This window comes from Podarcis gaigeae, assembly GCF_964106915.1.
Source record: "Podarcis gaigeae genome assembly, chromosome: 3".
Taxonomy (NCBI): domain Eukaryota; kingdom Metazoa; phylum Chordata; class Lepidosauria; order Squamata; family Lacertidae; genus Podarcis; species Podarcis gaigeae.
In genome coordinates, this window is record NC_139680.1 from 23,168,321 (window position 1) to 23,183,105 (window position 14,785).

Consider the following 14,785-nt stretch of genomic DNA (forward strand, 5'->3'; position numbering starts at 1 on the left):
CCACTCTTTAATGCAAAATAATGACCTATTCAGGTTAATGCCATGTTCTTAATTTGTCATTCATTTAACTGCATGTGGCTTCTAGATGCAAATTTCACAAACTGGTCTTGTGTCCTGGTGTAATATGACAACTTAGTTTTTCAACACTTGTCTTCCTTGATTTGTACTCAGCTGTGCAAAGTTATTTTCTTTCATGTTGATAATTTATCAATACAATCAGCTATACTTCAGGATGATCCATGAGGTTAGTCACTAGTAAATGTGTTTAGAATTTCAGCTTTGATTGTTTTATTGTAGGGGTAAATGTAAGCCAAATCGATGTTGTGCATGGATCCTAAGTTTTATTGAGATTGCTTAGGGATTTTATCAATAGATCTGCACCCCTGTAAGTGTGCATGGTTGAGCAAAGATAAACATAGTTCTCACATTTTACAGGGAACACCATGGACATATAGAGCAGATAGGCTATATATCTGCAAATGGTGAAATGGCACTGATTGATGGGTGGGAATTTTGGGTGGGAGAAAGGAACTGAGATGGCAAAAGTCTTAGCTTGCAAGATTTCGCCTTACCAATATTCTTTCATGTGTCCATACAATCACAGCAGCTTTTCACCTCAATGATTCACATTCAGTAGCGTCCCCAAATAAGAGCTGCAAGCGTTCATGGGTGAAATGAAGCCCTGTAGGAGGCAAGGGAGCATTCATTTGAGGCAGCCTTGCTGTGAGTTCTGGTGGGCCTGTTCCCTGCCTGGCAAGCCTTTTCCCACCTAGTCTGGGAAGGCTGGACCCTGGCTCACTCTTGCAACCGAAAGCTGAACATGTGGCTGTTCAAAGTACAAAGGGTGGCCAAACAGATTCTTGGGCTGGGGTATGGTTTAGGCTTTTTTGTTGGTGGGGGCCTTCTGTTGCTGTTTTAATTGCCCTCTTTAAAATGTTTTAAATTGCTTTTGAACAGCTTTTAACTTACGTGTTTTAAAATTTGGGGTTTTTGTTGTTTTAAAAGTAAGTGACGTAGTTTGTGCCTGGGAAGAGAGGAGCTGGGGGGAGCAGGGTTGACCCCAATTGCAGTGGTTCTGGGCTAGGGGATGTGTGGGGCTGGGGCAGGCTAGATAAGGGACACACGGCACAGGCAGTTAGTGACTGTCATGTGTCAGCCCCTCCTCTGACCTGTAGAGTTCCAGTTGTCCTATATCAGCCAGCTGTTGGGTCTGCAGCTGCTGTTGCTGAATGCTGGGTTGGCTCTGAGTTCCGATTATGAAGGAGGAGGCTGGTTTGTATCACTGAGAGCTGGGTAGGTGAGCATGGTAGAGTTAGCCTCACTCAGCTGTGCCCACCAGTGTGTTCTGTACAGCATCATGGAAGAGTGGAGGGTTGGGGACGGGGGAGTTGCTGTAGTCTATAGAAATTCCATCTCTTTCTCCAGGCTCTCTGTCCAGTTATGGGGCATGGGGATCTAGAGTGGTTTGTTGGTTTGGTTTTGCTGCATTTTTGACATTGGCTGCTGTTAGGAAAATTCCTAGGGTTCCTTCCTTGAAGCAGACTTCCGAAAGCCTCTGAGGAAAGAGGAGCCAGGTACACAAGGTAGGCTCAACAAAGATTTATTAATTATTAAGACCATGTTGGATGTTCAGCCATGAAGCTATTGCCACAAGCATGGTCTGACCATGGTACATGCCCTTAGGTTCTTCCTCTATACTCTTCTATCAGGTAAATTCAGTTTCTACTTAGAAATTTCCATTATCAATCATTCCTTTTCAGCAGGTTTTGGCTTGCATACTCTGTTACCTTTCTCTCCCAAACCTGTCCTTGGCAATCCTTCTTGTTTGTGCTAACTCCTATTTATTTATTTATTTATTTATTTATACATACATACTTTTCAGGTTTATACATTTCACTGATTTTACAATCATTTTGACATTTCAAAACTTGACTTTCCCATCTTTCTGCTGTTTGTTAAAATTATTTTAAATATCTTCTGCATATCCTAATTAATTTAATTTGCTCATTTGTTCATCTTCTTTAAATATATATGAAACTGCAGGTTATTACAATAATCCTGCCAGTGTTTACAGTTTATCTGTAAATATTCAATAAACCATGTCCATCCTTTTATAAAAGGTTTGTTAACTTGATTTCTTATTCTTCCGGTAAGTTTCATCCTTTCTGCATATTCCATAAGTTTTTGTATCCATTCTTTCTTTGCTGGGACTACTACTTCTTTCTCGTTTGTGCTGACTCCTTATCATTACATTCCAATATGTTTTCACCCTCTTGTCTGGCCAGCTATTAATCTCATGTTAAAGAACATAGTTGCTGAGGGCAAGATTCTTGCTGCTTATGGATACTGTTTGGAACAAGCAATTCTAACTCTAAGCATAGACAGCAATTTTGATTTTAACTGTTTCTATAATATCCATATCATTATACATGCCCTATAATCTAATACACATCTTTCTAACATTGTAAATCGGAGACTTTCTTTTTAGTAGGAAACAGTATATAAATAGAATAACTCTAATCAGTTGCTTACTTTTTCCTAGACTTTTAATAGCTGCATGAAAAGAGAAATTCAATAAGCAATAGTTTGCCCAGCATATAGACACAGGAAGTGAAAAACTTCACCAGCTGCATTTCCTTTTTTCCATACAGTTGGTTGAGGCACAGGAACTCTGGCAGAAAAAAATGGAGGTGGCAGACCTAATTTTATTCATCACAAGAGTTCACCCACATCATTAAAGCACTACATATCAGCCACAGTGTTGATTTACTTTTCTTTGTTACTTCTCCACCTAGTTTTCATGATATTCAATGAGACAGTTCATTTTATGCAGAGCTGGATTTAGTTCGTTATGGGATGTCATGCAGTCGTAGGGAATATAGCATTTCAAAAAGGAGTTTCTGGATGTGACTGTATGTCTCAGGAACACTCTGAACAAGAGAGATTTAAAACTGGAGATGAAAAAATGTATTGTTTTCTTCTATAGATTTTTTTTTAATAGGTATGGTTGTTGCCTGTGTATAACAGGCAGAAATGCTGTGCACCCAATCACAGCACCCAACCTCCACCCTAGTGGGTGAAGACAATTGTGATAGTGTAATGGAATAAACTTGACAAGACAATGATATGGGATTAAATATTGGCCACAACTTTATTGCTTACAGATGTAGGTAGATTTTGGCTTAGGCTTAAGCAGGGTCATGCCTAGGGTACGGACTATGTCAAGACACAGGTCCACTCATGTGGCCCAATCCCAGCCACTGCTGGAAGTCCTATGGCCCATCTGCCCCAGACCTGGCTTCTGGACAGAGGCTTCCACTTAGACCCCTCTAACCGGGTACCCTGTGATGGCATCTGCTAAAAGGTAGGATGATGCAACACTTTACCCCAAACCCTTTAATGGACTAACAGGCACCCCCAAACCTGGCCCTCCAGCTGTTTTGGGACTACAACTCCCATCATTTCTAGCTAACAGGACCAGTGGTTGGGGTGATGGGAATTGTAGTCCCAAAATAGCTGGGGGGCCGAGTTTGGGGATGCCTGGACTAGGATTCCACCCAATGCCCTTTTCACCAAAAGTTGTGACACTTGCTACGAGGAAGGCAAAATTTCCAAATGGGCCCAATTTGTCTGCAGGCAAATTCCTTCCCGGCCCCGAATACAGCAACCATTGTCAAACCATAAGCAAGGTCAATATACATGATGCGAAAGGAAGCCAATGAAGGTTAAGACGCAAGTTATACAACAGCAGCATGAAGTGAAGGAGGGATCGAGGGTTGCTCTTTGGTCAACTGCACTGAGTGACCCAGGTGCAGTCGGCTTTTATTCCTAGGCGGTGGACCAGAGTGAAGACTTTCTGACTCCCACCCATCACCCAGGCTCCACCCCCTGCCTGCCCATGATTGGGCAGTTCAAAATTTCAGGCTTGGTGGCTATCCCAACCACCCAAAGCTGCCAAATGGGAAAGGACCCAACCGCTGGTGGTGAAGAAAAGGCTTTCATCCCCGGGGGTCAGAGGGTGGTATGTGGTCAGTGGACTAAGACTACTTCCCTAAATTTTCCTGGTAAATTAGAGTATTAAAGTGTGTACCTTTTACTGCAACTCATTTGTATATATTCATTTTTATATCATTATATTTTTACCCCAAAGTGACAAAAACTCTGTTCGAGAGCTGCTCCCTTGGTTCGTTTCCTGCTAAAACCATCGTTGCATGGGAATACGTTTTGTGCAGCCCTATGTCAGCTTCCACTTAAAGCTGATGAGTCATCAGTGGGAACGGCTGGAGCTAAGGAACAGGAAAGCGGTAGTTAGTCTGTCAGGCGAAGTAACTACACATGGATTGCTAGTGTTTGGTGCTTTACATTTAATGCGTCTTTGTGATGTAAAAGCAGCTCCACCCTATGCTGACAATTGGGCGAAGCCTGTGAATATTCTAAAAATATTCAAAAGAGCCATGGTGGTTTAGTGGTTAAGAGCAGTGGACTTGTAATCTGGTGAACTGGGTTCGCTTCCCTGCTCCTCTACATGCAGCTGCTGGGTGACCTTGGGCTAGTCACACTTCTCTGAAGTCTCTCAGCCTCACTCACCTCACAGAGTGTTTGTTGTGGAGGAGGAAGGGAAAGGAGAATGTTAGCTGCTTTGAGACTCCTGAAGGGGAGTGAAAGGCGGGATATCAAATCCAAACTCCTCTTCTTCAAAAAAAGCTGGGTAACAAAAAACCAAACATCTTTGGAACTTGGCTTGAGAAAAGTAGTTTCGCGTCTGACTTTTACTGTACAGTATGTTTATGTCATGTGACAAAGACACATGAGAGTGAAGGGAGTGGGCAGGGGGGTGCATTGACAGTTGGAAGGCAATGCCCGGAGAGCAGGAGGAGAAATGCATCTGGAGCAAACAAGATATGCAGGGTTGGCTGATAAGCGAAAGGAGTGCACTGCCAAAATGCTTTTGCAACACCCAATGAGGCAAGAAGGCAGATTGGGGAATATGATATGATGAGTTACTGTGGTTGGGAGGTGCTGCAAGGGTATAAAAACTGCTTGCTTACGTGTATTAGGCCCCCAGCCTTTGGAAGTAATTCCGCTGGTGGCCTCTGCGCAGATCACAATAAACTTTTTCTCCGAAGGAACTGAATCCCTGGTGCTTCTTTGTCACCTCTACGTCCTGGGTAAGTGGGCAAATGGATCCCAAGTAATTAAGGCTTCAAGAGCAGAAGCAGTAAAGCAGGCTGGGAAGTGCTGGGACTGCACAATCATTTGGGCCTACTAAAGTTATTCAGGCCTAACTGCTAGGTGTTGAGTCACTCTGACATGTGACTTAGCAGCCAGTTTCACTTTGTGCTCTCTGTAAGATGTCAGTCAGAGTCAGTCTGCCTCAGCTGTGAGCAGAGTCAGTATGTAATCTCAGTCAAACTGTTTGGAACCATGTTTATGAAGAAGTTTATTTTAATTCAGCAAAGCTTTTATTCTTTAAAACTCTGCATTATTAATTTACGCTGCGCGTCAGTTTAAGTTAAATGTTGATTTTTAATCTGTATGAAAATATTATTTTGGTGGTTTCTCAATTCTCATGTCATAATTTCTGCTAAGGGAAGAAAAGTATTTTGTATAAATACAGAGGGGGCAAACACACACACACACAATTTCTGATTCACTAGCTGGGAAAGATAGGAGAGAACAGTTTATATTCTGTGCCTTTTTGAATTAATAGCCTAGCCAAGGCAAAGATTTGTGGAGATTTGTATGCTGAAATGTACTGTAATGAATGCAATTTTCAGTTTTATGGGGGAAGTAATACTTGCGGCCAGCAATTTGGCACTTAGAACACGAGCTTTCTATTTATATTATAGATTATATTACAGTGACTAACGAAATTGAGATATTAAAGTCTTAAAGCAACACATTTTCAACTTCTGTCATCTTCCTCTTTTCACAAGTGTGAATGTATGTGTCTCTGTGTGTGCATATATGTGTGTGTGTGTGTGTGTGTGTGAGAGAGAGAGAGAGAGAGAGAGAGAGAGAGACAGAGACGCCAAGCCTTTCATCTGTTACCTGTGAATTGTGATGCCTTTGGAACAGACAGAATTAATTTCTTTTATCTCTTGATTGTACATAACCTGTTTGTTGTCATGCTTCCCCATCACTTCTGCCAACTTGACAAAAACAAACATACCTAGTCATATTGCCTTATCACATTTTTAAATCTATCACTGCTTTGAAACAAAAACCATATTTTACACCTACTCTCCCATCAATTCTCAATTCAAATGCTTTCATCTGTCATCTATTATAACTCATGTGGACATTTCTAATTCATTTTGCCTAATGAAATTATTCTAAGTTGGTACATGTGGGTTCTTAAATCCCTGCCTGATCACTAAGGGTCTTCATGGAGATCAATGAGGTTTTCAGATCCACCATGATTTGTTGATCTTTTTTGCAGGGCAGTGTCAAAATAGTGTTGGGCACATTTAAATTCCATTTGTTTTAAGCAAGAATAGTAATAATTTGATGGAGAATTGTGTTTGTCCTTTTGAGTATTATATGTACAATTTTTCGATTTTGAATTGTGTGGGTTTTGTTTTTTTAAGTATAATATGAACACAATTTAAAATATCCAGGGCCATGTATCTATGGTCTCAAAAAATGAGTAGACTGAGAGGTTCCAAGATTGGCTCAAATTCTTACCAAAATTTCTGAATGTCCCACATGTCTGTTGGACTCTTTTTCATCCTATGTTTCGGAAGATCTGGTCATCTAAAGTGAGTTCTGTTGCTAGTTGGATAGTTGCCTTCCCAAGTGTTTTAAAATATTTTTCTTGTTGTTACTACCTATATTTCTTTGTCTCATTTTTCTCTGCTTTAATCATTAATTGGTTTTTCTAAAAACAACAACAACAGCAACTGTAATCTTGTTTAAGTATCTTGGCATGAACAGGCAGAATGAAAATTGAGTGACTAGATAAATGGATAGTGAGTCATACCTAGTTTTGCCCCTCCACTGATGGAATTATCTTTGATCCAACAGAGGCTTGGAAGGGGAGGAAAGTTAATTTTCACAAATCCTCCCCTCCTTTCCGCATCTCACCAGGGCACATGCCATGCTATTCCAAGGGCTCCTCTAACTCTCTGGAGCAGATTTGGAAGGCATAGGAGAATCATTTCACTTTCCCCCCTCAATGGAAGCCTTTGCTGGATTAAAGAGTCTTCTGTAAATGGAGAGATACAGTTGTATATAATCCAATATATATTGATCTGATGGAAACCAAGGCAGCTGTCAGCACAGGGATGGCTAGCCAGAGATCACAATTATTTGCACTGGTGAATTTATCAGCAAAACAATGTCCGTTGAAATGCAGTGCCAGAATGGAATCACAGCACTGATAAAGCAGTAAAGTCATCTCTGTTCTAAGTACTTATATATATATTTGGCAGCACATGAAGTTTTCGGACTGATCAAGCAGATGCCAAAAGTCAGGTTCCCATTATTACTTGCCAATTATTCTCAAAAGGAGTGGGTTTTTGTTTCTCTGTCTGTGATCCAACTCACATCACCACTGGGGACATGGTGACTACTTAATTCAATGTTTACACTGGCTCCCTGCTGTTAGTGAAAAAAGTGTGGAAGACCTGAGTCTATACTATGAGAAATGAGTCTAAAAAGTTGCTCCAATGCATTTTAAACATCTTTGTAAGAGGTTAAAAAAGAAAGGAAAGAGGGGGAACTTGAAAGAAGGATGATACAGTAAGTCCATAACTTAGGCACATTTAAGATGTGCACATTTGCTTTGCAAATATAAAAATAAAAGGGGGTGGAAAGGGAGGTGTCAATGAAAAAAGACTTTGGCAAAACTTCCTTAATTATTTGTACAGAAACAAAGATGGCTTCCTTAAACCATGCGGTTTAAGCTTGAACCATCCAGTTTAGGCCTCTTTACTGGTAATCCTTTGTCCCAAGGTGAGGGGGTGTGACTTAACTAAACCTAGCAGGACAGCTTTCTCTGTGGTCTTTACCCATTCATGTATTAGAATTAAGCATGTTGGTTTTATGAAGCTGATTTATCCCACATAAAGTTTCTCTAATATATTATCTAGTTGTAATCCCCATGAAAGTTATTAATATCCCCTATATAGCTGGTGGCAAAATGGAGTGTGAGTGATAAACATCTAAAGCAAGATTCGTTTCCTTTGTAATTCTTATGCATTTTATTAAAAAGGAACAAATAAGTATTTTTTTCTTGCAAAGCAGACAAGTCACAAATGGTATAATCTACCAGCTACCTCTCCCTATTAACCAGGCTAGAATTAATAGAACTTTCAAATGTTTGCAGGATAAATTTATGTCGGAATGTGCACCAAAACAACAAGTCTCCATAAAAATTGCATGTAGGTGTGGTTATGAAATCGAGCAACTCTATTGCATTTTTTATCTTATATGGATTTTTTAAAAACCTTGTTCTCCTTATCCACTCAGGCATTTTAACTTTACGACTTTACCTCCCTGCAGTCGTATTTAAAGTATATTGCAAAGACAGTCGCATATTAATCTTCCCAAACTTAACTGTTAATTCTTTTTTTTTCTGTCTGCTACAGTGAGTCAAGGTGGGGACGCAGTTGCATCAGACACATGCCCTGATCCAGGTGTTCCTGAAAATGGGAAAAGGACAGGCTTGGATTTCCGGTAAGAGTTTCATACGTTTGACTTAAAAAAAGAGGGAAATTTAATATGAGAAGAGTGTGCTCAACTTGAAGTTAGAATTCCTCATAAAAAGCGCTTGTTCCTGTAGCTTAGTCACAGTAAAATTTGGATGCAGTAACTTGGGGGTTAGGGCATCTCCCCACATGGACTTGCCACTGGCGGATCTCAAAGTGAATAGGCAATTGCATGTGAGCAAGATCTCCAGTGTGCCCTGTTCACATGGGAGATTCTGCGCACAGGCAGCTTCCTTGACTTCTCTGTATTGATGCCAGGCTGCAAATATGCTGCAGTCATTTAGAATGTCTCTATACACATGTTTGCTATGCATTTCTCTTAGCCCAAGGGTACTTACATTATGTGGGACGCGGGTGGCGCTGTGGGTAAAACCTCAGTGCCTAGGACTTGCCGATCGTATGGTCGGTGGTTCGAATCCCCGCGGCGGGGTGAGCTCCTGTCGTTCGGTCCCAGCTCCTGCCCACCTAGCAGTTCGAAAGCACCCCTAAGTGCAAGTAGATAAATAGGGACCACTTTATAGCGGGAAGGTAAACAGCGTTTCCGTGCGCTGCGCTGGTGCTGGCTCACCAGAGCAGCTTCATCACGCTGGCCACGTGACCCGGAAGTGTCTTCGGACAGTGCTGGCTCCCGGCCTCTTAAGCGAGATGAGCACGCAACCCCAGAGTCGGTCACGACTGGCCTGTACGGGCAGGGGTACCTTTACCTTTACCTTTACTTACATTATAATGGTTCTGGTAGCCTACAGATTAGACTATTGCAATTGGCTCTGTGTGAAGGCAGTCCAGAGGTTGCAACTTGTGCAGAATTCAGCAGCCCAGAGATTGGCTGGGACATTTACCCTGAAACAGCTTCAAGGGTTGCCTGTCTGCTTCCCAGACCTTGCTATGAAAGGTGGGTAACAGTTTGGCTGTCTAACCATCTTACAGAAATAGTAGCATGTCCAAAACTGCAACTCTTGGGGCATTGAAGGAATGACAGCTCCTATAACTTTTTCCTAGGGTCAATAATTACATCATAACAATACCTGGATGAATTAAGCTGCATCTGTTGGTGAATAGCGTGTACACAGTTCCAGACTGGAATAGTGTCCCATTAATTATGTCATATTCAGAGCCATAAGTCAAAGGGTTGGAGGGGGTTGGGAGCATTTGCTTTGCGATGGTTTTACGACTAGATAATAAACGAGTATTATTCTAGAATCCTATATTGCATGCTTTGAACAATATTTTGCACGCCATGATACCCCCTATTAAAATAAAGTGCCTACATTGTTGAACTACATAGGGTGGTGGTGATGCATATAATATCAGATATGCTGCTTTGAAGTATGACATATCTAGAAAAGCTGTGCACCTACCAAGGCACTTGCTGCACTTGCCGACTCTGCTATGAAAACATGCATAAAACCCAACAGCCTTAGTAATGGATGTGGAGCAATGTAATAATAATGGCACTGCCGAGCAGGAGAGAAATATTGAATTAGGAACTGGGTCTCAAAATGGTTCTACCTGGGGATTTAAACCAGGGATTGGGAAAGTACGGCCCTCCAAATGTTGCCAGATTCCACCTCCCATCAGCTCCAGACAGCATAGCCAATGGTCAGGGATGATGGAAGTTGAAGTACGAACAGCAGGATTCCCATTCCTGGTTTAAAACATCCCTTTTCCTACATTTAATTTCATTCTGGAAGTCATGGGGGGGGAAAATAATCTATTTTATCAAGTCAAAAGTTCTTTCTCTCTCTCTCTTTCTTTTGGAAAACCAGTACAGTGGTACCTCGGGTTAAGAACTTGATTTATTCTGGAAATCTGTTCTTAACCTGAAATTGTTCTTAACCCGAGGTACCACTTTAGCTAATGAGGCCTTCCCCCCCCCCCCAATTTCTGTTCTCATCCTAAAGCAAAGTTCTTAACCTGAGGTGATATTTCTGGGTTAGCAGAGTCTGTAACCTGAAGCGACTGTAACCCGAGGTACCACTGTAATGGTGTATGTAAAATTTGTTCTACCTATGTATATTTCTGTAAATTTGGGGAAGCTCTTTAAATTTCCTACCTGCATCATGCCAATTTATTTTGTTGCAATCACAACGCCTCAAAGGCAGATTTGACGAGTTGCAACTTTCTTTATTCATCCTGCTAAGCAGGAAAATAGAACAGCCTTTTTAATCAAACAGTTTTCTTCAAAAAGCTAGAAATCACTCCTTCAGTAGGAGGGGAGAAGAGGTAATTTGGATAAGACGAAATAATTTCATAAGCTGGAAAAAAGGACAGTTTCACCAACAGAGATGTTACCAACTTCTGTAGTGTCTTCCACTTTTCCTATGTATGTGGAGTGTTGGCATATAGGGCAAAGGGAAATTATAAAACCCATATCCTCTTCCCAGGTGCTAAATATATGTGTCGGAGCAAACCAGTGTGAGAGCAAATGAGAACAGATCACAAATCAATGGCAGAGCACATGGTTTGCATGCAGGAGGTCACAAGTTCAGTTCCTGGCACCCTCAGATCATCTCAGATGATGATAAAGACTTCTGCCTGAGACGCTCTGAGCTGCTGACAAGTTAACAAAAGCGGCACTTAGCCAGCTATCTAAAGGATCTTCATATGTTCCATAGAATTGCTAGTGTGTCCTGGAACATAAATAATGAAGGGTTTATATGAGACCTAATTAGCCACCCCACAGAGAAAGCTGCTCCCTGCAGCTGCATCAAGTTCCAGCATCACCTCCTTTAAATCAGGTTCTGCTGAACCACTCTGCCTCATTCTTCCATCAGCTCTTATTCTATAATTTGGTCATTTGCAAGGCTGAAATACTACTTACCTTTGGAGAAGGTTGCCCATTGTATCTCAGCATGGATCCCTGGAAGTAGCCATATTTGGAACAATGTCTTACAAAGAAACACAGGGGATGGTCTTTCATGAGATTGTGATTCTTACCATAGGCAATACCGGAGGACTGGTTGAAGTGAGTGGAACAAGTCAGTATGACTCGGGGTGCTTCCAGGTGGCCTGATTACTCACACAAAATCGGGCTTCTTTCTTACAGTTATCCTGTTGCTTTTCAAGCTACAAAAAGCCCAGTACAAAAATCCAGGGAAAACTGCAGCAGGAAGTGCAGAATAACACCTGTGGAGTGGCAGTGTCATATAACCTACACATATACATATCAGGATTAATGCTCAATAAGCGCTTACATTGGAAAATGTATATATAAATACAATAGCCATACAATATATTCAAACTCACACACGTAGCCCCATTAACAGTGGCAGAAAACTTTGGCAGCACACTACCAATAAACATTCAACACACTGTGACTGTTTTGTTTTGTTTTTTTGAGCTGCTTTGGAACTGCTATTGTTACACTATGAAAAATAAAATTTACAAAAAAATCCCCTAACAATAAACAAGACACTACTCTGGTCCACTAATCATCAGATAAAAACCTCAAACACTGATCCCTCTGTATTTCAGAAGTCAGAGACATTAAAAAAAAAGGGGGGGGGGAGTGCTCTGCACCCAGCCCTGGATCAAGGTCAGTTGCTGCAAATAAGTGAGGGAGTGGTTCTTTTCAAGGGGTGATCCTCTCTCTGCATGAAGAGCAGGACAGCAGCATTTAATGCAAAGCAGGGAGAGATGGCAAAGGTTTACCTGCTCTGCAGTTGTTCCGACTGCTTCTCCCTCCAGTCACTTCTGGGTTTTATAGATTTGTTCATCATTAAATTTCATAATATTTGTTGCTGTTACTAGGTTAAGTACGTATTTCAGTATCCCTCAGTATAAAAACTTCTGATTGTTATTGAAATCACCTGCTTGATAAATAATGACTCATGCATTAGTTGTTGATTTTCTTCCTTTGTAACTTACTGCTACTGCTTGCTTGTGTTGGGTTATTGTTTCTCCTATATTTTGTATTGCTCTGCAGTCTTATACTGGTTATGTGTTTTGGTGTTGTTGTTTTTTACATTCCTTGCTAAAATTGGTTGGCTGGAAGTTTGAGTCCGACACAAACTGCTGGACCATAGGGTCTTCACCCTTGTTTTATAAACTTAACTGGGAGTCTGACCCATTTAACTTCATGGGACTTTGGAAAAGACATGTATATGATTGCATTCCTACTCTAAGCCAGATGTTCATATTGCCCATATCATTTTCATAACTTCCCTGACACCTTCATATGGGATTATCTGATCATTCTTTACTCCTAGTCCTATTTTACAAGGAGGACAGGAACAAGAAAGTGTAATGCTGTGCTTTATGGTTTAAGTAAAAAATATTGCTCTGGTACTCCTGATCATTACAGTAGCCTGGAATTATTATTATTATTATTTTTAAAATACTCAGGCAGTCCAGTTCTCTTCATGCTTGCTAAGGAGTAAGCTGCGTTGAACACACATTCCCTATACATGCATTATAATGCATTCAACTATAGAGGCAGAAAAATATCTCTTGGCTCTCATTATGCTTGAAACAAAATAGATTTGTTCATGCATCCAAGTTTGAAAGCATCGCCAGTGTTGTCAGAATCTTATATCAGTTGAGAAGAATGGCTGTCTCATTACATTACACTGTGTTTACATCACATAATGGCAACATCTGGCTATGGGATGGACTGGTCTACTGCTTTTGCAATTAGCTAAAGATATTTAAATGATCAATTTGATTTTGTTTCTTGAAGCAGAAATTTCCAGCTCATGTCACTTATTCGTCTGATAGAATCTTGAGGATTCTGATGAATAAATTTCAAGTAACTGCTAGAAACTGTTCAGCTACAACGAGCAGAAGGGAAAAGTGCATCGAATCAAGATGTAGCCTTTGGACTCCTTTTGTCAAATATACTGAAACGAATTGGTTCATAACGCTAAGACATGTTTTCAATCAAAGCATCCAAAAGATACATTTGTAACCTTAAACTACTAGACATTATTAGAAGCTATGTTTGCTTTTATCTTCCGTCTGCCCATAAAACCTAAAGATGAATGGGCAGACACAAAAACTTACTAGGGGTGGGTGAGTGGAACATTAGTTTTGCCCCCCACCTTAACTGAAGTGATCCTCGTCTAGTACCCCCCACTGGAACATAGACACCTCTTGGTGGATGCATGATGGAGAGCAAATCCCCTCGCCCCATCATGGCACCATATTCTGCCTCCAAGGTGGGGAATGTTTTATTTGAGGACCAGGATGGGGTGGGGAAAGAGTAACTGGTTCCAATAGAGGCTTCATCTAGGTTGCTGCTTTCCCCATGCCTTGTTAGATAACTGAGGACCCTTGCAGAGCATTGAAAGGTTAGTGCCTCCTTCTACCTTGCATCATAGAACACATGGGCATTTCCTACTAGGGATGATGGGAAATGTTCATCTCCCAAATTGGAAATAGTTCACCATCAACCCCAATCTCTGGACCTTTGAAAGGGGAATGATTTTCATTAATGCCATGACTCAAACTAACCTGTTTGGAAGAATCAACTTCCTGTGAGCATTTTTTATTTATTTTCCAAGCACATAATGCCACTTCTCAGTAAGGTAGAAATATATACAAAACTAAGGAAGGCTCTAAATGATCCTCCTGCACAGTTTATTAATGGGAGTCACATAGAAGCATCCTATCTGAGTCTGTTCCTTAGCACTCCATCTAGCTGAACGTCATTTGCAGTTCTTGCTGTTAAGATACAACCAAAAGGGAAATGATTGTCTTTTTAGCTTCCTTTGCACCTTAAAAAATATCCATGCTAGTCTTTCACGGACTATGTTAACAAAAGCATTCATATTTAAAAACAACAACAACAAATGCTGCAGTAATTTGTTTTGAAAGCATGGCAGGCTCTAGTTTCCACCATTCTCAAGAATGAAATACTATTCTTTGTTTTACATTTTGTTTTTTTAAAAATGAAATATTTTCTGGAGTGCATGACTAAGGCAATGATTTGTTTTCATAAGTTCAAGTAAAGACTCTAGAAAAAAATGCTATTGCACTTGTCAGGAGAATAATGACTGCGACTATTAGGCTGAATTGCAATACATGAGCAGGCACATTATTCAAAGGCTCTCCAGGTCTGGAGAAATATATTTAGT

The 14,785-nt window shown here is 40.8% G+C and overlaps 1 protein-coding gene across 4 annotated transcripts in view; it reads left to right on the forward strand.

The window, feature by feature from the left end:
• Nucleotides 1-14,785, forward strand: part of CSMD1 (CUB and Sushi multiple domains 1) — a 949,787-nt gene that overhangs the window by 638,317 nt on the left and 296,685 nt on the right. For 2 of the 4 annotated variants that reach the window (XM_083729648.1, XM_083729649.1), the window contains exon 8: nt 8,592-8,679. In XM_083729648.1, coding sequence (XP_083585774.1) covers nt 8,592-8,679 — 88 coding nt within the window. Of the gene's footprint in view, nt 1-3,974; nt 4,083-5,224; nt 5,390-8,591; nt 8,680-14,785 lie in introns of those variants that run through there. The other 2 variants (XM_083729651.1, XM_083729650.1) reach the window with 2 other exon arrangements.